The sequence below is a fragment of the Pongo abelii genome, chromosome 5 (genome assembly GCF_028885655.2).
Source record: "Pongo abelii isolate AG06213 chromosome 5, NHGRI_mPonAbe1-v2.0_pri, whole genome shotgun sequence".
Lineage (NCBI taxonomy): Eukaryota > Metazoa > Chordata > Mammalia > Primates > Hominidae > Pongo > Pongo abelii.
In genome coordinates, this window is record NC_071990.2 from 16,245,315 (window position 1) to 16,269,771 (window position 24,457).

General features: G+C 46.9%; 2 protein-coding genes across 2 annotated transcripts; both read right to left on the bottom strand.

Annotated features, from left to right (window-relative positions):
* Nucleotides 1-529: 529 nt before the first annotated feature.
* On the bottom strand, nt 530-23,800 carry ATXN1 (ataxin 1). The gene is made up of 2 exons (XM_054557235.2): nt 21,908-23,800; nt 530-2,427 (listed from the first exon to the last, which is right to left on the bottom strand). The coding sequence occupies exons 1-2, from the start codon at nt 23,798-23,800 to the stop codon at nt 1,897-1,899; spliced, it is 2,424 nt and encodes an 807-aa protein (XP_054413210.1). The 3' UTR covers nt 530-1,896.
* On the bottom strand, nt 23,629-23,921 carry LOC100939990 (uncharacterized). The gene has a single exon (XM_054557242.2). The coding sequence runs from the start codon at nt 23,919-23,921 to the stop codon at nt 23,832-23,834; it is 90 nt and encodes a 29-aa protein (XP_054413217.1). The 3' UTR covers nt 23,629-23,831.
* Nucleotides 23,922-24,457: the final 536 nt, after the last annotated feature.

Genomic DNA, 24,457 nt, shown 5'->3' on the forward strand with positions numbered 1-24,457 from the left:
CGATTTGATTTTGAATAGAAAAAAAAAAGCCATTCTGAAAATAACATTAATAACAACAATAATAAAGTAATTGTTTAAAAAAAATCTTGCTCACATATATAAATGTCTTTATGGAAAACTCTCTCAATGAATCTGAAGAAAATTCTCAGAGTTTCTAAGAGCCTGCTAAGACCTGGCTTTTTGTGACAGATGTGGTAAAAAGACCAAAATGAATTTTCAAAGGAACATAACCTTATAAAATGGCCTAGAGTTTAGGCAGGTTAGAAAGAAATTTTGCTACATTTATTTATGCTCGTTCAGTCCCCCAAACCTTTCCCACAATGTTATTGGATAAAAACTGCAGGAATATCACACAAATTATAAACTCAATATGTGCAAATCGCAAGGTTCTTTAAAAGTTCATCTTAAAAAGAAAAACACTGGACAAAAATGAGTATTCTCTTCTCCATCCCTTTTCTCTCAGTTTCTCTGCCAACTCTGCATATGCCTTGAACTGATTCTCAGACATCAAAGTGAAAAGTGCCTCCCGTCAGGTAGTACTTGGTGGTCATTTATTGTCACATACTAGTTCATAATTCACATTCATCCCTTTAAACCACATTGAAACTTTCAATATCTTGCTCTTCAGCAATTCTGCAGAGCTGAAATGTAGTTACAGTGTTGAAAAAAAGAAAGCAACTTAGGTTTTTTTTTTTTTTTCCCAAAGAGTTTAAAGTGAGATACAGTACTTGTTGAATGAGAGACCAAGATGCTTGGTAATAAAGTGTGAACAGTATTTTTAAATGCTTAAAGATAGTAATATATGCTCATCTTCAAAATCTAATTCCTCATGTCACACTGGAATCTGAAAAAAAAAGTGGCACCCGAGTTGTCCATAGTCATGAACTATAAACAGTACTAGAGTTCAAAGACAAAAAGATTTTGCAAACTCAACATGAAGAGCTTCTGTTGCTCTCACTGAAGGGCAGTTTGCATCTACCTCTTGGGAGTGAAGTCAATGCAATAACCTGATTGGTTTTCCTAACACTGCACAGAAACCAGCGTGGGTGTTCGCTCTCTCCCTCTCCCCCACTCCCAACCCCCCTTACCCCATGTGGGGCCATGACAGCAGGGGCTTCCCTGTACACCACAACACCCTGGTGACATCACTGCACTAGTAAAAAGCAGAAATGAAATCCCGCATGTGGCAGTTGCTCTTTAAAAAAAAATACATCAGTGCAGTCAGGCCCCATAGGGGGAAATATATATCTATACAATTAAAAGTTGCTTTTATTGTAAAATATGTTGGAGAGAAAAATGTTCTTTTAAATGGTTAACTTTCCAAATCTGCCATCTGACGCGTCTCCGCGATGCCCTGAAGCTGGGTTCCTGATGTTGATTTTGCACGTGGGAACCCCAGGAGGACACTGCTCTGAAACCCCCCGGCCCATGTCAATAGCAAGAGAGTGAGGCAGAGGGAGGCAGAGAAAAAGAGACCCTCACTCGCCGCCACAGCGCCTGTGCACCCCCACATGCGTGCACCCCTGCACCTCTGCAGGACCCTTCCCACGGGACTTTTCTCCTGACACTAGCAGGAGTCTGCGCCCCCCACTGCTTCTGTGCCGCTAGAGAAGGCAGGCACCGTGAAGCCCCGTTCCTTTCTTCCCCGGGGATGCCTGGAGCCCTGACTGCTCCTGCTGTGCCCTTCCATCCTCCCGCTCACTGACAGACACTCGTGGAAAAAGCATATGCACCAGTCTCCTGCGACACACCTGCTGTAACTCTAATGACAAGGTTAGAACAGAAACCTAAAATTAAGAGGATAACATGTAAATACTGTGTTATTTTAGCCTACAGTACAGTAATCTGGATACAAATGATAAGGGAGAGCCACGTTTCCTTTCCCCCACGCTGCGTCTACTTGCCTACATTAGACCGGCCTTCAATGCAAATCTTAACCTCCTGAGGAATTAGAGAAGGCTTAGGAAGAGTCAAAGGTGGTTCGTCTTCTGACTTCTCCAGTTTGCGGCTCTCTGGCGCCGACCACCTCCTCTTCCTCGTTGCCGCGGGCTTGCTGGGTTCTATTTTGGTGAGGAAGGGCGCTGCAGGCAATCCCATTTTCTCTGGAAACTTCAGTTCGCCATTCTCAGAGAGCATCTGGGCACTCCCCTGGTTGATTCCGTTTTCCTGCTCGGCATACCTGTGTCTGCTGCCCGCCAGGCCGTCGGCCTTTGAGTGCTTCAGCAGGACGCTGGCGGGATCCACGGGCTGGCCCTTTTTAACAGAGCCGTTCTTCAGGTTCTTGAGTGTAAGCGAGATGCAGACATCTCCAACTGAGAGTTTGGAACACGGCAAATCAAAGAGCTGGCTGGTTCTCTCCGGACAGCAGGATGACCAGCCCTGTCCAAACACAAAAAAAGGATACTCTACCAAAACTTCAACGCTGACCTGTGGAAACAGGGAGAGACAGAGAGAGGAAGAAGGAAGGGAACAAATGAAAACATTTTATTCTTGTTTGATTTTATGTGCACACACAGGTATGAACTCACACAGACACACACAGGCTGAATGGGGAAAAAATGACTCAGTTTGCAAACCTCCCTCTCCCCCAGCCACACACTATAAATGAGGCTCTTTGCTTTGGGTTGTACCTGTACTTACCATAGGCAGAAGCCAGTGAAAATGTCATCAATATTCAAAATATTCCATCAAGTGTTAGCTCTATAGCTGGTCTCTGTTAGAACCAGTCAATCGAACCCCAGCAATGACAAAGCACCCACTTAGCTTTCAGCACCGAGCTAGGCTCTGCGGGTGGCTCAGAAGCCCAGCGCGGTCTTAGATTTTATGAGCTCAATGGACAACTGCTATTATCACACAGGACAGGACGAAACACGGATCAGTGTGAGACTGTGAGTTCTAAGAAGCAGGCACAATGTGTTTATCACTGAGTCCCCAGCCCCTAAAAGGATGCTTGGTGGCTGCGCACAGCGGCTTATGCCTGTAATCCCAGCACTTTGGGAGGCCAAGGTGGGTGGACCATTTGAGGTCAGGAGTTCAAGACCAGCCTGGCCAACATGGCGAAACCCCGTCTCCACTAAAAATAAAAAAAAAATTAGCCATGCGTGGTGGGGGGCACCTGTAATCCCAGCTACTTGGGAGGCTGAGACACGAGAATCGCTTGAACCCAGGAGGCAGATGTTGCAGCGGGCCAAGATGGTGCCACTGCGCGATCAGCCTGGGCCACAGAGTGAGACTCCGTCTCAAAAAAAAAAAAGTCAATTTTCAATGTCCTTTCTAGATGTAGTAGACTAGGTAATTTGGACCAACCCTCCTTCTGAGGACAACTAAAAACTCTGAACAAAAATATAAGCAAAGAAATAAATTTAAAAACTCTGGACAAAATGTTTAAACTTTTTTTCTTATAGTACTGGACAGCAAATAAGATAGTAAAAAGGCCAGGTGTGGTGGCTCATGCCTGTAATCCCAGCACTTTGGGAGGCCAAGGTGTGTGGATCACCTGAGGTCAGGAGTTTGAGACCAGCCTGGCTACCATGGCGAAACCCCATCTCTACTAAAAATACAAAACTTAGCCAGGTGTGGTGGTGGGCCCCTATAATCCCAGCTACTCAGGAGGCTGAGGGAGGAGAATCGCTTGAATCCAGGGGACGGAGGTTGCAGTGAGCCAAGATTGTGCCACTTTACTCTGAGACCAGCCTGGCCAGCATGGTGAAACCCTGTCTCTCCTAAAAATACAAAAAGTAGCCAGGTGTGGTGGCAGGCGCCTATAATCCCAGCTACTCAGGAGGCTGAGGCAAGAGAATCGCTTGAACCCGGAAGGCAGAGGCTGCAGTGACCCAAGATCATGCCACTTCACTCCAGCCTGGGCGACAGAGTGAAACTCCGTCACACACACACACACACGCACACACACACACACACATACAAAGTTCCTGGGTTGGAGCAGGAAAAGATGATGGCCCAGAGAGGTGAAGCTGGTGTTGGGGGCCTGTTTTCTCCTGAAGACACTTGAACATTCCAAAGTGGAGCAGTTGGGAAACCAAGTGGGCTTTTGATAGTGTTAGGAGCATAGGGAACAGGTAATGGAGTTCAGGATACACCAAGGGAGGGTGCTCTCTGGTGAACCCCATTCTTTTGAGTTGTGACCCCAAAGCACTGTCCCTTAGAGGTGACAGTGAACCACAAGCCAACAGTCCTTTCAAGGTCTGAAGCCCAGATTTGACTTATCTGAGTTCCTAAAACTGGATTAAGGTCTTGAATTATTTTCACAATTTTGCAAATAAAAGCATTCAATTTAAAAAGGGGGGTGGTTGTCATGAGGAGACCAGATAGCATGCATAAGCACTAGCAAAATATCAGATCTTAAAAACAGATGCACAAGGGCTTCTCATATAGAGTCATACATATAGACTTTACAAAGACTATGCTCACAATAATTAAGAAGATTAAAGACGGCTTGAGAATTTTGATAGGAAACTAGAATCTGTTTTTAAAAGATCCATGAAGCCAGGCATGGTGGCTCATGCCTGTAATCCCAGCAATTTGGGAGTCTGAGACAGGGAGGATCACTTGAGGCCAGGAGTTTCAGACCAGTCTGGGCAACAAAGTGAGACCCCGTTTCTACAGAAATTTTTTTAAAAAATAGCCTAGTGTAGTGATGCGTGCCTGTAGTCCCAACTACTCAGGAGGCCGAGGCAGGAGGATCTTGAGCCCAGGAGTTAGAGGCTGCAGTGAGCTATGATCACAAGACTGCACTCCAGACTGGACAACAGAGTGAGACCCTGTCTCTAAAAAAAATAATAATAATTAATTAATTTTAAAAAGATCTATGAGAATTGTAGAATTAAAATATACACCATTGAAATCAAGAATGCAATGAGCTTTTCAGTTGAATAGACATGGATTAAGAAAGAATTCAGGAACTGGATTCTCTAATTAGACCTTTAGAAGAGACTCCACAGAGTGAACATAGAGACAAAAAGATGGTTAATATGGAGGAGAGGGTAAGAGACAGATAGGATACATCGAGAGGGGCTAACAGACACATAATTTGAATCCTAGGAGGAGGAAGAGAGGGAGGTAATAGGGCAGAAGTTAATACTTGAGGAGGTAATGGCTAACAATTTTCCCAAACTGAAGAAGGATAATAAGACAGTTTAAAGAAGGCCTAGCCCCAAACAGGGAAAAAAAAAAAAAAAAAGAAAGAAATCCTCACTGAGGCAGATGAGAATTAAACTGCTATAAATCAAAGACATCTTGTAAACTAAACAGGAAAAAATATCGTTAAAAGCCTCTAGAACAGACTGGGCGTGGTGTCTCCTGCCTGTAATCCCAGCACTTTGGGAGGCTGAGGTGGGTGGATCACCTGAGGTCAGGAGTTTGAGACCAGCCTGGCCAACATGGTGAAACCCCGTCTCTACTAAAAATACAAAAATTAGCTGGGCATGGTGGCAGGAGCCTGTAATCCCAGCTACTCGGGGGGCTGAGGCAGGAGAATCACTTGAACCCAGGAGGCGGAGGTTGCAGTAAGCCAAGATCATTCCATCACACTCCAGCCTGGGCGACAACAGAGAAACTCCATTAAAAAAAAAAAAAGCCTCTAGAACAAAATACATATTACGTACAAATAAGCAACAATTGAACTCACAGTTTACATCTCAACAAAAATAATGGAAGCCAGTAGACAATGGAGACAATGGAATATCTTTACAGTGCTAAAGAAAAATAATTGCCAATCGAGAATTCTATATGGAGCAAAAAAGATCCTTCCAGAATGAAGGCAAAATAGAGACATGTTCAGACAAACAGTAATTAAAAGAATTCACCACTAACAGATTTGCATTATAGAAAATAGTAAAAGGTATTCTTTAGGTAGAGAAAAAACAAATCTAGATTGAAGTTTGTACAGGGAGGAAAGAAGAGATGGTAGATATGTGGTGAATCTAAATGAATATTGGCTATGTGTAACAATATTTAAAATATTCTGTTGGATTTTTTTTTTTCTTTTTGTGAGAGGGAGTCTTGCTCTGTCGCCCAGGCTGGAGTGCAGTGGCACAATCTCGGCTCGCTGCAATCTCCGCCTGCCAGGTTCCAGTGCGTCTCCTGCCTCAGACTCCCAAGTAGCTGGGACTACAGGCATGCACCACCACCACCACGCCCGGCTAATTTTTGTATTTTTAATAGAGACGGGGTTTCACCATGTTGGCCAGGATGGTCTCGATATCCTGACCTCATGATCCACCCGTCTCAGCCTCCCAAAGTGCTGGGATTACAGGCGTGAGCCACCGTGTCAGGCCTCTGTTGGATTTTATACACATTCAGACACATAAAAACACACATGCATAATTGAAGTACCAAAAAAACTTTAAAAGTAGTAGATTTCCACAGATTGTGGCTTTTCTACTTCATCTTCTTTGTTTCCTTTGTTAACTCTGATTGATCTAGTTCTTATACATTTCTAGAATGACAGACTGTACTGGATCCATACAAGGCATATTTTTAGAAGAGACAACTTGAGTACATTCATATGGCAGCCTGTAAGCATGAACCCATACACCTGTGTGTACTACTGGGGGGAAAGTTTCATTGTTCTGGGCTATTTTTATAATGTGAAGCGAGCTAAAAGTTTTTGAGTGCCTACTCTCTGTCAAGCTCTCAGGTACAAACTTTACAAAAAGTATTTTGTTTAAAGTTCACAATAGTATTAGTATGGAATAGTATTGCTCTTCCAATTTTATAAATTTTACGAATAGTCACAGAGAGATTAAGTCACTTGCCTAATGTCATAGCTATTAGCTAATGGGTTTAGGATTTTATCCCAGTCATTGGCCCCCAAACCCATTTTCTTTTTTCTGTGCCTACTGACCTCTACCCTTGTAAGCAAAGACATTACAATGCCACCAAAAGAGATGAACTAAGCATTCCCGCTACCCCCCAACAGTGGTGAATATTGACTGAAATAAGTAGGATCCAAAGGCATGAGCTCATGGGCTTGTTCCATGGTACAGATAGTTGTGATGTAGTGTCTGCCTTATAGCCACACATACAATTCTAGTTACCCTGTACAAGTATGTGACACTATTTGGTTTCAAAACTACATTTACATCACACACACACAAACATATATGTGCATATATACACAGACAAATATACTTACAAGTGACCGTATCAGATGGGGATACCCACTGTATTCTAAGTAGGAGGACCAATCTGGAATTGGCTCCATAGATCCTCTTGCAAACCTCTTAGAGCCATTAACAACATAAACTGAACAGAAGGAAACCAATCCCACATCAAGTGGAGATTGTTTTGCTGCAAATCCAAGTCATAAAAATAAAACTCTCGGGTGTTAATATCTCTCGTAAGACTCTCTACCAGAGTTGCGGTTTGCTTATTCTTGCCCGACACCAGGCAGAGGTAATGTGACATTCAGAAGACCAGAAGCCTTATTTCCAAACATGTCAGCCTCTTTTCTGGTTCTGCGTGTTCCCGGATAACTCCGTTTCCTTGCTGGCAGATAGCCGGACACCTACCCATGGAGAGGCCCTTAGTGTGTGAGCCACACTATACACACTTCGCAGGGCAGGCAATATTTAACTTTCTGAAAATAACATCTACTGTGTTCTCATAGATACACTTATCTGAGGATTTCCACATTACCAAGTATCTGTAGACTCATTAAGAAATGTCTACAAGCCCTTTATAACAGGTACTATAATTGATTACTGCAAAAGCCAGGATACAGATACACGTTTCCCTCTAAAGACTTCATAATGTTGTTGGACATTTTGAAAGCCTTTTATTATTTCCGCATCTCAAAACTCCAAAGACACCACTCTTGTAATCCCAGCACTCTGGGAGGCTGAGGTACAACTGTGAAATAGCAAAAGAACGAACATAACTAACTCCATTTTTGTTTAAAAGGTTTTACCCTTTCCTGCATGTAGGCTAGGATAATTTTATAGCACTGAGATAATATACACAAACAACAATCATGTACTTTTAGAAACTAACTCTGGGATTAAAGGGGAAGTATATAAACAACTAACTATATATTGTTAAAGACTGATAGGAGTGGCTGGGCACGGTGGCTCATGCCTGTAATCCCAGCACTTTGGGAGGCCGAGGCGGGCGTATCACCTGAGGTCAGGAGTTAGAGACCAGTCTGGCCAACATGGTGAAACCCTCTACTAAAAATGCAAAAGCTGAAGAGGCATTGTGACCTGACCAAGGACAAAGAAGTTCTCAACCTTCTCGAACCCTCACTGGTGCCCAAATGTCTGTGGTCCTCAATCTCCTCGATACTAACCCCTTTGTCTCCCCCCACATATCCCCCTCCCATAAAAACCCTCCAACCAGCCTAAAAAATTGGAGATTTTACTTAATTTTTACAAAATTATTATTATTATTTCTTGAGATGGATTATCTCTCTGTTGACCAAGCTGGAGTGCAGTGGTACAATCTCAGCTCACTGCAACCTCTGCCTCCTGGGTTCAAACTATTCTCCTGTCTCAGCCTCCTGTAGCTGGGACTACAGGCATGTGCCACCACACCTGGCTAATTTTTGTATTTTTTAGTAGAGATGGTGTTTCGCCATTGTTGGTCAGGCTGGTCTCAAACTCCTGACCTTAGGTGATCCATCTGCCTTGACCTCCCAAAGTGCTGGGATTACAGGTGTGAGCTACTGTGCCTGGCCTGGAGATGGTACTTTAGAAGGCTAGCTCATCATCTTCTCAATTTCGCTGGCTTTCCCAATAAACCTGCTTTTCCTCTCACCAACCTCATCTCTCGTATTTGGCTTTTGAGTGGTGAGCAGCCAAATCTAAGTTCAGTTACAGAGGTGGGAGGGTCACTCGGGCTACTGCACCACTCCAGCCTGTGTGCCAGAGCAAGACTCTGTCTCTAAAAACCAAACCAAACCAAACCAAACTCCAAATCTCCAAAGACAGGCCTTAGAATTAAATGCTGTGGTGTGAACCATAGCTAGAACAGCCTGCCGAAAAATTCACGAGAGAAAAGTGATGGAGAGAGAGAATATTTGAGATGTGCACTAAAATAAGATGATGTTAATGGAATTTTTTTTTTTTTTTTTTTTTGAGACAGAGTCTCACTCTGTCACCCAGGTTGGAGTGCAGTGGCACCATCTCAGCTCACTGCAATCTCTGCCTCCTGGATTCGAGTGATTCTCCTGCCTCAGCCTCCCGAGTAGCAGGGATTACAGGTGCCCACCACCACCCCTGGCTAATTTTTTATATTTTTAGTAGACACGGGGTTTCATTCACCATGTTGGCCAGGCTGGTCTTGAACTCCTGACCTTAGGCGATCCACCCGCCTCAGCCTCCCAAAATGCTAGGATTACAGAAGTGAGTCACCACGCCCACCTGGCCTGTTAATGAAATTTATGTTAACCTAGATAGGCTTGGGAGATTCTTCTTTAATCACTTCAAAGGCTTCTCTTTGTTTCTTTTTGCCTAAATTCTGCCTTTGCTTCCTACCAAAGAAGCTGTGTCACCCTGCGAAAAGATGCCACAACCAGATATCAGCTGGGTCCATGAAAGCAGAGGTGGGAGCGGAAGATTATTCAGATAATCTGATCATTGTAGGCACAGATCGGATAGCCTGCCAGCCCAATGCTAGTTTTCTCCTTACTAATTAGTGTGAACTATCTAGACAATGTACTTTTCCCCCCTTGGGGTCTGAATGTATGAGAAGTAAAATAAGTTTTTTTTTCCCCTTCTTTGGTGAAAGTTAAAATCTTGTTGCACACATCTCAAATAGGTACACTCAAGCATTCATAGCAAATCTATCTTTATTTTATAATTAGGTTTGTCATAAGGATATAAACATTCTTAAAGGTTAACTGATCATTAACTGTTAATGAAGAAATCTCACAGAGGGGTTTTTCAGTGAGAATATATATAATCAAATCTGTTGCTTGAAATTCCCTTGGAGAGGAGCCTTCTCCATCTCAAAACATGCTATCAATGCCAGCGGGGACTGGTTTGGATGTGAAACAGAGACGGTGTGATTTTGTAGGATGATGTCATCTTCAACTGGAACAATGAGTATGTGAATTCCTTGAATTTAAAACCCATATGGGTATTCTCTATGATGCTGAGAGCTTCAAAATATTGTTATTATTATTATTATTATTATTTGAGATGGAGTCTTGCTCTGTTGCCCAGGCTGGAATGTAGTGGCACTATCTCGGCTAACTGCAACCTCCACCTCCTGGGTTCAAGTGATTCTCCTGCCTCAGCCTCCCGAGTAGCTGGGAGGCATAAGCCACCACACCTGGCTAATTTTTCTATGTTTAGTAGAGATGGGGTTTTACCATGTTGGCCAGGCTGGTCTTGAACTCCTGACCTCAAGTGATCCGCCTGCCTTGGCCTCCTAAAGTGTTCGGATTACAGGCGTGAGCCACCGTGCCCGGCCTCAAAATATTATTGAGTGTTCCTAATGATACATTTCAGGCTTTGCAGTTTCAATAAAATTTCAACAAGTATACACCGAGCACCTGCTAATTGCTAGGAACCTTAGAAGAGTACCTATTGGTTAAGACCTAGTTTCTTGCCTCCCATGAGGAGACAGAACATACACGCAAAACAAGGGTACATTTGGACACCAGTGACCACGCTATCCGATGATGTCCACTCAGATGTCAAATGGGCAACTCAAACTTAAAGTGACCTAAAACACACCAGACCTCCCCGACGTGCCCCTGCCCGGTGGCCATCCCATGTTCTTCCCCATCTCCATAAATGGTATCCCATTCTTCCGGCTGTTCAATCAAGGACCTGGGAATCACACTTTCTTCCGCTCTTTCTCTTACATCACAAACATCCCAATTGTAAGCAAACTGTATGGGTTCCTTTTCCAAATACACCTAGAATGAGACTATTTTTTTACTACCTCCACCACCTTTGTCCTGGCCAAACTGCATCTCACTCACTCAGTCACCACACGCAAGCCTGATGTGGTCTGCATGTGCCCCTTACACCCTACACTGTAGCAACAGTGGTCTCCTTGCTGGTCCTTTAACCCCTCTTGCGCCTTCTGTCTGGGCACCTGCTACTCTCTCCATTCATTTGAAATCTTTTTTGCCTCACGTACTGTTGCCACCCACTCTCCTTTTCCGAGAGAACTCCCCTGACAGCTCTATTTAAAATAACAACCCTCTAGTTTCCATAGCTTCTTTTTTTATTTTCAGATAGTGTCTTGTTCTGTTGCCCAGGCTGGAGTGCAGTAGCATGATCATGGCTCACTGCAGCCTTGACCTCCTGGGCTCAAGAGATCCTCCTGACTCAGCCGCCTGAGTAGTCGGGACCACATGCATGCACCACCATGTCCAGCTAATGTTTTGTTGATGATGATAATGATGATTATTATGTAGAGATGGAGCCTTGCTATGTTGGCCTGGCTGGTTTCAAAACTCCTGGCCTCAAGTGCCCTCTTGCCTCGGCCTCCCAAAGTGCTGAGATTACAAGCATGAGCCACCTAGCCTGGCCCCTTCTCCTCTTTATACCAGGGATCCCCAACCCCCAGTCCATGGCCTGTTAGGTACTGGGCCGCACAGCTGGAGGTGAGCAACCATTCCCAACTGAGCTCTGCCTCCTGTCAGATCAGTCGCAAGCATTAGAGTCTCATAGGAGCATGAACCCTATTGTAAACTGTGCGTGCAAGGAATCCAGGTTGTGCACTCCTTATCTAATCTAACTAATCTAACCTAACTAATCTAATCTAACTAATCTAACTAATGCCTGATGATCCGAGGTGGAACAGTTTCATCCCAAAACCATCCCCCTCCCTCTTCCCATCCTGCCAAAAAATCTTCTGTGAAACCAGTCCCCGGTGTCAAAAGGGACTGGTTATCTTCTTATGCATCCTTTTTTATTTACTTGTATATTTGTCTGTTTTGCCTCTTTCCCCAGACTCAGTGTTCTATCTCCAGAGTCTAAAAGACTTCCTGGCAAGTAATAGGTGCTCAGTTAAAATCTGAAAGAAGAGGCCGGGCGCGGTGGCTCACACCTGTAATCCCACCACTTTGGGAGGCGGAGGCGGACTGATCATGAGGTCAGGAGTTCGAGACCAGCCTGGCCAACATGGTGAAACCCTGTCTCTACTAAAAATACAAAAAGATTAGCCAGGCGTGGGAGCAGGTGCCTGTAATCCCAACTACTCTGGAGGCTGAGGCAGGAGAATTGCTTGAACCTGGGAGGCGGAGGTTGCAGTGAGCCAAGATCACGCCATTGCACCCCAGCCCGGGCGACAGTGCAAGACTCCGTCTTAAAAAAAAAAAAAAAAAAAAAAATTTGAAAGAATAGTTGTTTGCCTTCTGCATGGAAAAACATTGCAATGGTACAACTGGACAACAGGGGGCAATAGAGAGACTGCCTGTCTTTTTTTTTTTTTTTTTTTTTTTAAACCAGCCAGAACTAAAGTGGGCTATGACCTCCCCCAGGGAGAGGAGCAGTGCTTTCTCCAGGGTGTGGCTTATCCCCTAACAGGCAGCTTTCTCAGCGGAACCATAGCCACCTCACCTTGTCAGATGCTGAGGTCGTCATGATTTTATTGAATCATACTTCAGTTATTTTCTCTCCACTCTCCTTCCTGCAGCTGTGTTAGTAATCATTAAGTCATTTTATGATCTTCCTGGGGTTCCACACATTTTCCAGAATGGTTTCTGATGAAATCCCAATGAAAATAAACTCATGGGAGCAGTACCACAGATAACCAAAGCACGTTACATAACGCCAGACAGCTCAATATAGCCCATTTTTTCATCCAGTAAATATATCCTGTTTCGAACACCCTAAGCAATAAGTAGGATAGCCTTTATAACTTTTCTTTCTTTTTCTTTTTGAGATGGAGTCTCACTCTGTCACCAAGGCTAGAGTGCAATGGTGCAATCTTGGCTCACGGCAACCTCTGCCTCCCAGGTTCAAGCAATTCTCCTGCCTCAGCCTCCCAAGTAGCTGGGATTATAGGTGCCTGCCACCACACCAGGCTAATTTTTTGTATTTAGTAGAGACGGGTTTTCACCATGTTGGTCAGGCTGGTCTTGAACTGTTGACCTCAGATGATTCACCCGCCTCGGCCTCCAAAGTGCTGGGATTACAGGTGTGAGCCACCGCGCCCAGGGATGGCCTTTATACTTTTGTCAGCTTGAGGGCCCTCTGTCTTTCATCTCTGGATGCCCTGTCACCAGCACCTCTTGCTTTTGGGGGTGGACCACCTCCCACCGTCCTCCACTCTTTCCCTCCCTCCTCCCACTGCTGTCAGCAAGCCCATTTGCTCATCAGTGTGGTTATAAGATATCTGCCTACCCCTTCCTCCTAAACCGACTCCTCTAAAACCATCACCTCCAAATCCCATTTTGGATGGAGGAACCAAGACAGGGAGACAACACAGACTCACTTCTGGGCTCATAATTATTTTTTCAGTGTCATCTTCCTAATCTGACTAATGACTGGCTTTTCAGAAAACTTTTAGCTCCTCTATATGAAAATTCAACAAAATTCCTTTCACCACTTAGTCAATAACTACTGTATCTAAACACTATGCACATACACACATATTTAAGCTGTTTGATTGTATATTTCAATCTTAGATTGGTGCTATGTCTATATACACACATATGTACATATCACCAAAAACAAGATAGAAAGAAAACAAAACGTCTGTTGTTTAAATATGTCTCCCTTTTCCTTCACAAGAGTCCCTGTTTTCATAAATTGCGAAGGGCATCTGTTTTACAAAACATTTTTTCGTGACACTATCCCAGACATACAAATTTCGCCTGTTGCTGGGAGCAATGAAATCTCTCATAAGCTAGGTTTCAGTAAGTATGCCTTGTTTTTTGGTGAAATTATTAAATTGGGCATTCTTAACTTTGTCTGCAAGTGAATTTCTCGGTCTTTTTTCACCTGTAGAGAAAGGCCAGTCTGCTTTCTTGGAAGACTAGTCTGCATGGTTACGTTCTCAGCATGAAAAAAATCAGAAAACCCCGTCTCAAGGATGAAGGGGGTAAGAGAGACCCATTTACTGCAATGTTTAAAAATCATTAATAAAAACAGTCAAAACTCTTTGGCTGAGTGTAAGAATCTCTGTGAGTGTTCTATTTAAAACACTGAATCATGTTCACGCAAAGCCTGACTCAGTCCTTGGTGGAAGTGATTCAGGGTTGTTCAGTAAACCCACACCCTAGCACCGGGACACCTCCTAACACAACTCCCAAATTAAAAGCTGGGTTTTTCTTACACGTGGTAGCGTGGCTCACAGAGCTCCTTTGTGGGAAGGCCCTGTGGGGAGGCTCAGGGATGGCCAGGAAGGACACTGCCCAGCGAGTGGCCACAGCAGCTGTGACACAGAAGCCCTTAGGCACACAGGTTCTAGCTCACTTGCCTTCCTTTTCTGGGGTCTTAAAGTGTGTGCCTTAGGCAGGGCAGGGTGGCTTATCCCTGTAATCCCAGCACTTTGGGGGCCTGAGGTGGGAGGATCACATGAGCTCAGGAGTTCAAGAGCAGCCTGGGCAACATGGCAAGACCCGCTCTCTATAAAAAAAATACAAAAATTAGCTGGGCGTGGTGGTGTGTGCCTGTGGTTGCAGTTATTAGGGAGGCTGAGGTGGGAGGATTGCTTGAGCCTAGGAGGTCGAGGCTGCAGTGAGCTATTATGGTGTCACTGCACTCCAGCCTGGGCAACAGAGCAAGACCCTATCTCAAAAAAAAAAAAATGTGCCTTAAAGAACAACATAATATTCAGTGCTAAAAAGAAATGAGCTATCAGAGCAACAAGAAGACATGGAAGAACCTGAAATGCATATCGCTAAGTGAGAGACGCCAATGTGAAAAGCCGACATACTGGATGATTCCAACTGCATGGCATTCTGGAACAGGCAAAACTATGGAGAAAGTAAAATGATCAGTGGGTGCCAGGGGTTTAAGGTGGGGTGTGGGGTACAAATAGTTGATGCATAAGGGATTTTTAGGGTGGTACAGCTGTTCGGTAAAATACTGTAATGCTGGATACATGACATCATAAATTCATCAAAAACAGCATGTACGACACAGAGTGAACTGTAGTATAAACTATGGACTTTAGTTAAAAATAAGGTATCAGTACTGGCTCATCAGTTGTAACCAATCTATCACACCAATGCAAGTTTTTAATAACAGGGAAAACTGTTAGGTGTGTGGGACCTCTCTCTACTTGCTGTACACCTAAAACTGCTTTAAACAATAGTCTTTAATTTTTTTTTAAATGCTATAAACAACGGTCTGAATCAAAACATAAGATGACCCAGTTGGGGGCGCGTATAGCACATAAAGTTTAAAGGAGAGCATTTTTCTTTCCTTTTTTTTTTTGGAGAGGTACAAAGACCCACAAACAAAAATGTGGTTTGACATAGTTTCTCTGTTGGAGCCTTTCCAGCACCAGAACAGACAGGAAGTGTGTATTACCAACAACTGCGGCACAAATCCAGAGCTGGGCTCTGCACACAGGGCAGTCACCAACTATCTATTTTTTGATACATTAGGATTCATCGCCACCAAGCTCGGCATGTTCAATGTTGGCAAGTGGGTCTGCCTTGGCTGCAAAGGGACTGACTCTACAGGCTCATGTGCCGCCTGCATGACGGCCTTGGCTATTTTTAGGTACCAGCTAATCCATTCAATGCATAATGTTACCACCGATGACTCACAGCTCACAGAAGTCAACCAAAAAATAGTAGAAAAATAGTAGAAAAGGAAAGCCATCAGTAGACACCCAGTAAGCACATCATGATAACAACTGCTGTACAAGCACACACACAGGCACACTCACATCCATGCCAGGACAGTCGGGAGGAGGAAATGGCACTGAATATTAAGCAGCCACCAAGTCAGGGAAGCAGTTACCTCGGGAGGCGCTGGGAAGCGACAGACGGCCCTAATAACACACAGAGCCTGGCATTTAGGAAAGAAGCAAAGGAACGTGTCAGCCCAGAGCACTTTACCAATACATTTTACAACTCCACTGAGCAAATGCTGTGTACTCTTCAGAGAAGCTGAACCTAGGAAGGGTGAGACAGAAGGATGGGATAATATAGAACGCCGACAGATGGAAGCCAAAGGCTCCCCAGCTGGGGCCATCCTGGGCAGGGCTGTCCCAGCGGGCACGTCGCTAACAGCCTCTTGTGGAAGAGGAGCCTGGGAGCCCTTATTTCTGCATTGGTTGTCTTACTGATCTGGAGGGCTGGAGCACCAATGCATCCCTCACATCCAGTTCATACTCAGAAATACAGATTGATATGCTCACACAGACTGGCATGACATCATTTAGCCTTAGAAACAGGAACGGCAGGAAGGGTGCTCTCCTCGGCCACTCGCGGGATTCCACCCCGAGGATTACAGGCAGGGTAAAAATGGCTTATTGTGCTCATTGGAAAAGTTCAGCCTTCTTTCTAAGACTTTCATCAGCTGCCTCTCCTTCCATATACTCTTTTTAGAACACGAGGCCTTTGATTTATTTTTCAGCTGTGAATCACTTTCTCAGGGCCCGAGCCATCTAAGTTGAAGCAAGGAAGGGAAAACTAACATTGCACAAAGTCCCAGTGCTACTGACGGGTGAGGGATATGTTCAGACTCAGATCTCTTCAGTGCCAGTTCCTGCATTTTCCAAGCAGCTAACCTACTTCCTACCCAAGGAGGAGGTGCGAAGCCCCATCCTTCTTTTGAGTCGCATTGGCTCCCACATTGATGCTATCGCCTGGGGGGTCCCATCTGGGATGCACCACAGACTGATGGCCTCAAACTTGGAGGATATTAAGTGGATTATATTTGGCAGTGAGGCCCAAGGGAAGTGATTCTGTCATCCTTTGGGACTCTCAACCAGAATCAAGGCAAGGCAAAGCAGCAACTCTCCTCCAGGGTGGGGAACGTGCTATCACCCTCCACTGAAGAGGAAGGAGGCTTCCTTTGGTGCACGCAGTAACAATGGACAACACCTGGCATTCCCCTTTCCTCCCACAGCACCTAGGTGGGGGCCCGGGGGATGCATAGATGCTTTGCTCGAGCGGAGAAATGCTGTACCGGGCAGGGCAATGCCACAGGGATAGTGACAAACACGGAAAAGCATTTTTCTCCTACGTTGCCTCGTCTGGAGCGTCAGCTGGGACAATGCTGGGGGCATCTTTCCGCAGTCTTAATGAGGAATTCAGCCCCTTAAAAATCATCCCCAAACGAAACACCCAAACACCCCTCATATGCCATGGCTTTAGTTCCCATGAGGTCTGTGTGCCGCTTAGCATGAGGTCAGTACATGTTCATCTTAATGCTCTTCTTGGTTTTTGGTTAACCGACACTAATAAATTTTTACAAGGGCTGTGCTGTTCTGGAAAGTATGAAAGTGAAGCATTAAAAAACGGAGCCCTCTCAAGAGATTATCTCCTATGAAGAATCATATGTGGCCGGGCGCCGTGGCTCACGCCTATAATCCCAGCACTTTGGGAGACCGAGGTGGGTGGATTGCTTGAGCCCAGGAGTTCCAGACCAGCACGGGCAAGATAGCAAAACCCTGTCTCTACAAAAAAATACAGAAAATCAGCTGGGTGTAGTGGCACACACTCATAGTCCCAGCTACTGGGGAGGCTGAGGTGGGAGGATCAATTGAGTCCGTGAGGTTGAGGCTGCAGTGAGCCAATGATCCCATCACTGCACTTCAGCCTGGGTGACAGGGCAAGACCCTGTCTCAAAACAAGCAAACAAACGAACACAAAAACCCACAGAAAAACAAAACTCATTTGCCTGGTTTAGAGAGGAGAGAGCTGCAGCTCAGAGAGGTGAAATAACTTGACCTGCCAGAGACCCAAAGCCGCACACCTCAGTCTGTCACCACCATACCATATCACACTGCTTTCCCTGGGGGTGTCATGTTGGGGCGGTCTTATGAGTTCAGGCATCCTCAAGAGTCTGTTCATGCAGGATTTCTGCCTAGAGTCACAATGCCATCTGTTTTGGAGAAAACCATCTCTTCTTCCACAACTCCCCCAATCAAATTTGTGATTTTGCTTATTAAGCTCAACAATTTGCACATTTCTGAATTTCTCTGTGGGTGCAGTGTCAGCAGTGCCTAACCAGTTGAGAAGACCGGGAAGATTCTTCAGGCTAGGGGAGAAAATCCCTCAGGAAGGCACTGCAGAGGGAGAGAAGGATGTAGCCTTCGGAACCTCAATTAAGTCCAGATATGAGTTCTCTCTCTCCCTCCCATCTCCCCCTCTCATGCTCTCTGTCTGAGTCTCCGCTGACTCTGAACCTGTCACTTGTGGCAAACACAGCTGGTGGAGTATTTTAGCTGTGATGATGTCAGCCGATTTCTGATAGGCTCCTCGGTAAAGTGACAAATCATTGGTTGCGTCAAGCCTTGCACTTTTGTTTCTACAGCGTGAAGCCCTAGCTGCCTTTTCAGCAGGTCTCAGCACACTTGCCTTTCTTTGCGGAAGCCGTTCCTGGCATGCAGCACAGCCACGCGGGGGCCAACCTCACAGACCGGCAAACAGGCCCTGACAACACTTCTACCTGCTCGTCTGCACCCTGGCTGTCAGTAGAGAGATTTAGTGATCTCACTATGGGAAAAAACATGAGAACAGGGCTCTGACTTCACAGGGAAGCCAATTTCTCTTTCATTTAATCATTAATTTTGAAAGTTTGGAGTAGGGAAAAACACACCTAGATTCTTCCTCCCCAAGAACAGAAGAGGGCTGTAAGGGGCTGGGCGCAGTGGCTCACATCTGCAATCCCAGCACTTTAGGAGGCTGAGGCAGGTGAATCACCTGAGGTCAGGAGTTCGAGACCAGCCTGGCCAACATGGTGAAACACTGTCTCTACTAAAAATACAAAAATTAGCAGGGGGTGATGGTGTGTGCCTGTAGTCTCAGCTATTTGGGAGGCTGAGGCAGAAGAATCACTTGAACCAAGAGGCAGAGGTTGCAGTGAGCCAAGATCACCCCACTGCACTCTGCACTCCAGCCTGGGTAACAGAGCAAGACTGTCTCCAAAAAAAAAATAGAAGAGTCTGGGCTCTGTGGAGGCTGCCAGGCCTGGGAAGTGTGGCCCACAGCTGAAGTGGCTGCCTTTATTCTCAAGCTGAAGGAGAGGCTGGCCGGCAAGGAACCAGTCGCATTTCTAAACAAAACCTCTTTTCACACCTGCCTCTGTTCACAAAAATGTTTTAAGGATTCTAAGTACCATGAAAAGCAATGATTCTTCCTCATGTTTATTTTCCATGTTTTACCTGGGGTCTGTGAAGAGTCAACTTTGCTCAAGGTAGCTCATTTTCTTTCTCCTAGTACCCACCCCTAATTCACGCAGGAAGTAAACAGCCACTACAGACGGGTAGTGAGCTGTATTATTATGCCATTTATTTAAAAAAATCCTGATTTTTTTTTTTTTTAAATCAGATCTTTGGGGAAATCTTTCTTGAGCCTTTCCAAAGACTGTAAACCTACAGTGACATCTTATAATACAAAGAAAAGCATTCAGGGCTAAAAGCTCTCGGCAATGCAGGGCCCCGGCTTTGTGCAAGCCCCCATATCCAGTCATTCACGAGTGGTTCTGGAAAACTGATTTGGTCCTTTCCTCACTTGGGCTTTTAAGAAATGCTCAAAAAAGCCAGACATGGGGACTCGTGTCTGTAATCTCAGGGCTTTGGGAGGCCGAGGTGGAAGGACTGCTTGGAGCCCAGGAGTTTGAGACCAGCCTGGGCAACACAGCAAGACCCCATCTCTACTAAAATGTTTTTTTATTTTTAAATTAGCTGGGCATGGTGGTATGCACCTGTGGTCCCAGCTACTAGGGAGGTTGGGGTGGGAGGATCGCTGGAGCCTAGGAGGTCAAGGCCACAGTGAGCTATGATTGCACCACTGCATTCCAGCCTAGGAGACAAGAAACACTGTCTCAAACATGAAAAAAAAAAAAATGCCCAAAACAATTCAAGCCATTAATTAGTTTATCTTCTTTTTCTTGTTTTATTTTATCTGAATGTCCTAAATAGCAGCTATTTCATGACTATTTTCAACTCAAGCTGGAAGGAGGCTCTGTCCCACTTGAATGTTTTCAAATCCTAGATGGAAACACTTGTAGAAAGTGCGCTCAATAGCCAGGAAAGCTCTCAGCTGCAGGCTGAACCTGCTGGACTCCCAGCAACTTAGGCAGTGAAAGAAATGGGCTGTGGAATAAATGCATGTAATCAATCGATCTAAGAACCTGGAAAAGGGTGGATTGAAGGAGCCTGTGGAAATTAAGAGAGTTAACCATACTTCCAGTGACTCATCTTGGCTACAGCTGACTTTACCCCAAGCCCAGCAGGTCACCTGGGACAGCCCTGACTTCTCAGATTGTATTAACCACGCTTTTATTTTCTGATGCTTTGATATTTTAGGGTCTTGTGGATCCCAGAGGTATAGTCTCTCCTAGGATTAGCTAATTCCTAGAGGCCTGACTTTTATATGCAAACCAACCAGTCCAGAGCTAATTCCTAGGAGCCTGACTTTCATATGCAAACTAACCAGTCCAGAGCCCACTCCCCAGCAGCCTCCTACATTGGTCCATCACACTTAGGGCTGCCTTCCATCTGTGTTTTTGTTTTTGTTTGTTTTTGTTTTTGTCTGAGACGGAGTCTTGCTATGTGTCCAAGGCTGGAGTGCAGTGGCCTGATCTCGGCTCACTGCAATCTCCGCCTCCCGGGTTCACGCAATTCTCCTGCCTCAGCCTCTGGAGTAGCTGGAATTACAGGCACATACCACAATGCCCGGCTAATTTTTGTATTTTTAGTAGAGACAGGGTTTCACCATGTTGGCCAGGCTGGTCTCGAACTCCTGACCTCTGGTGATCCACCCGCCTCAGCCTCCCACAGTGCTGGGATTACAGGTGTGAGCCACTGTGCCCGGCCCTTCCACCTGTATTGATCACCCCAGCACCAGCAGCCAGACAATTAAGGACAGCCCCTACACCCCAGAGCACACTGGAATTATCCACTCTAACCAATCCTAAACCCGCTTACCCAGCCTCCCATGAAACCACAATAAAGGCTGTTGTTTGCCACATTTCCCCTCACTCCCTCCACCTCCTGATCTACCTGGGGCTTCCCCAGGTGCCCCCCACTTTATGGTTTTCTACACCTCTTGGTGTAGAGTGCCCTTTTCTCTTGGGATCAGAGAGTAGAACAAATTATCTCGTCAAAGAGAGTTGTCTGCTGATCTATCTGTTGGCCTTATCATACGTAAATAATAAGAAGACATTATATATATGTTAGAGACCAGGCCTTGCTATGTTGCCCAGGCTTGAGTGCAGTGATAGTCACAGGTTCAGCCATAGCTCACTACAGCCTCGAACTCCTGGGCTCAAGTGATCCTCCTGCCTCAGCCTCTGGAGTAGCTGGGACCAAAGGCATATACCACTGTACCCAGCTAATAAGACATATTTTAAAACATGGATGTTGCAATGGGATGTGATTACTTCAGCATCTAATCCCCTCACTCCAATGGCATCCTCTGTCTTTTCCTGGTAAGAAAAAGTGCCAAATGACCACTAGAAGGACATGAAGTCCAGCAGCCTTTCCTAATCAGGGTTCCTCATCTTAACCACAGAATTCAAAAAATAACTAGAGTGGTGAGTTTTTCTGGATTGTCTCAAGGACTCCATAACTAGCCCCACTCTCCATGCATGGAGGTTAATTCATCACACACAGCAGAGGTCACGGGGAAATGGGGATTATTTTTTCTAGAGAACGCAATTGGGAAAGGCCGAGTCTAAGGTCTAGGTGTACCTGAGAACCCTTAATCCTGCCTCATAGAAGCAATTCGTCTTGCCAGGAGATGATGACGGCGTCACGGTGTGGTGTCCCATCCCTGTGCCACCCGGGCTAACGTTACCTGGGCTCGGTGCTCCCCCACGGCGAACTGTATCACGGCCACGCCCGGGCTATGGCTGTCTTCAATCCTCTCCACGGTGCTGGAGTCGATCTTCAGGTCGTTGCTTATCTCTGCACTCTGGATGAAATCTTCTGTTTTTAAGTCTTCCACCTTCTTTAGCTCCCCGTTGGCCAACTGGATGATGGAGCCTTTCATGAAGTAGGGAGGAAGCGTAGGGGGAGCCGCCGCCGGGGAGGCCACGGACTGTACCACAGGTAGGTGGATCTGGGCCTGCACCATGGCTGGGTAGGCGGCCTGGGTGACCAGGGCCTCGGGGTTGAAGTTCTCGCTCTTGGGAAGGGCGGTGGTGACGAACGTGTGAGGCACTGCAGCAAACTGGGGGGATGACGTGACTATGGCCGGGGCTGCCCCCGACGCTTCCATGTCAGTGCTGCCGACCGGGATGAGCAGGGGCTGTGTGCCGGGGATCACCAGGTGCTGGGGCAGGCTGCCGGCGTAGGTGATTGCTTGCTGCTGGCCGCTCAGGTAGCCGATGACAGGGGGTTGAGTCCCTGCGTAGAAGGCCGTGGCTGGCAGTCCCACCGGGAGTGGCTCCGAAGCACTGTGTGTGGTCTGAATGACCGTGTGGGGTGAGAGCGCGTAGGACCGGTGGCCAGGCTTCCCTAAATGCAGGCCACTTTTGTCGTTGAGGGTGGAGGGGGAGGCCTCACGATGAGTGGCCTGTTGCACCTCCAGGTCAGCTGCGGGCGTGTTGCTGTTGGGCAGGACCATCACAGAGGCCCGGACCCCCGAAGGATCACGACTGCTGTAGTCTGAGGGGCTCGGGTGGACCACCACGTGCCTGGACTCGTACGGGTGAGGAACCGACTTGCCGCCTGCCTTGCCCAGGCCCAGGTCGGCCGAGGACGGGGCCCCGTACCGCCGGCTCTTCTCCATCTCACCGTTCAGGACCTCCTTGGCCTGGATGGCCTGCTGCAGCCGGCTGCTCTCGGCTTTCTTGGTGGCCTCCCGAGGGACAAAGTGGCTGCCGGAGTCGGCGTATTGCATGACGACCTGGGAGGGGGGCCCCAGGGTGAGCGTGTGTGGGATCATCGTCTGGTGGGGGTGGAGGTGGACGGGGATGGCCGGAGGAGAGGCGGTACGGCCGGTGTTCTGCGGAGAACTGGAAATGTGGACGTACTGGTTCTGCTGGGTGGGTGGGGGGGACCCAGGGGTGATGAGCCCCGGAGCCCTGCTGAGGAGGTGCTGCTGCTGCTGCTGCTGCTGCTGCTGCTGCTGCTGCTGCTGCTGATGCTGCTGCTGCTGCTCAGCCTTGTGTCCCGGCGTCTGGCTCAGACTGCCCATGTTGGCCAGCAGAGTGGAATAGGCCTCCAGCTGGGAGCGCTGGGATGGAGTGGTGGCCCCTGCGGCCGAGGCCACCGCACTGGTGACGGGGTTGGCTGTTGGGGGCATCAGCTGAGATGGGATGAAGCTGGCATAGGCCCCACTGTATTGGGAGGACCCAATGAACTGGAAGGTGTGCGGCAGGTGAGCGTACTGCACGGGGGACACCGGGGTCCCTGGCTGCGGGGTGGCGTACGCGGCGGGCAGCGTGGTGGCCACGGGGACAGACCTGGGAGCGCTGGGCGGGGAGTAGTCCAGCCCTGTGGACAATGCTTTGTGTAAACCTATTCCCTGTTGTAAACCAAGCTCCACCGAGGTCCCTGCCGGCCCATGCCTCCCGCCCGCGTGGCCCCGGCCACCAGGGTTGCCCGGGAGCCATGCTGTGCCGTCCACCCGGTGGTTGTCGCTGGGCAGGGCAGGGGCCTTCTCCTCGGAGGACCGGCTGGTGGCGGGGATCTCGCGCTTCTTGGGAGGCAGGCATTCGTTGCTCCGCTCTTGGTTGGATTTCATTTTTCGCCTTCCCCCCTCCACGGTGACTGTTTCACTGTCTGGCTGGCTCTGATTTTAGTCTGATAAACGGAAAGTCACATTTGATTTCTGTAGGGGATCCAGGCTCTTCATGAGGAATCATCTCCCCGTGGGTACAATCCGCCAACAGCAGCTCTGGATGCTGGGAAAGGGAAGAGGGCAGTGACAAAGGGAAAAGGAAAGGGAGGAGAAAGGGAAGGAGGGAAAGGATATCAGAACATGAGCACCGGGGAAAGAACATCTTTGGCAAGATTAAGACTAGGCCCTGGACTCAGTGTGAACTCCCCAAACCCAATCATACCCCAAGCACTGAAGCAGATAAAACACTAGCCAGCATTTTGGGAGGCCAAGGCAGGCAGATCACGAGGTCAGGAGATTGAGACCATCCTGGCTAACATGGTGAAACCCCGTCCCTACCAAAAATACAAAAAAAATTTTAGCCGGGTGTAACACTAGCTGGCACACAGCTATAGTCCCAGCTACTTGAGAGGCTGAGGCAGGAGAATTGCTTGAACCCGGGAGGTGGAGGTTGCAGTGAGCCGAGATTGCACCATTGTACTCCAGCCTGGGTGACAGAGCAAGACTTTGTCTCTAAAAACAAAACAAAACAAAAGAAAAAAAAAAAAAACATTAGCCATG

Bases quoted from the DNA above. Each gene is read 5' to 3' on its own strand.
- ATXN1 (XM_054557235.2), bottom strand. From the start codon at position 23,800: ATGAAATCCAACCAAGAGCGGAGCAACGAATGCCTGCCTCCCAAGAAG. The intron at 2,428-21,907 runs GTAACGTTAGCC...CTGTTTCCACAG, and splicing joins TGGGGGAGCACCGAGCCCAG to GTCAGCGTTGAAGTTTTGGT.
- LOC100939990 (XM_054557242.2), bottom strand. From the start codon at position 23,921: ATGATTCCTCATGAAGAGCCTGGATCCCCTACAGAAATCAAATGTGAC.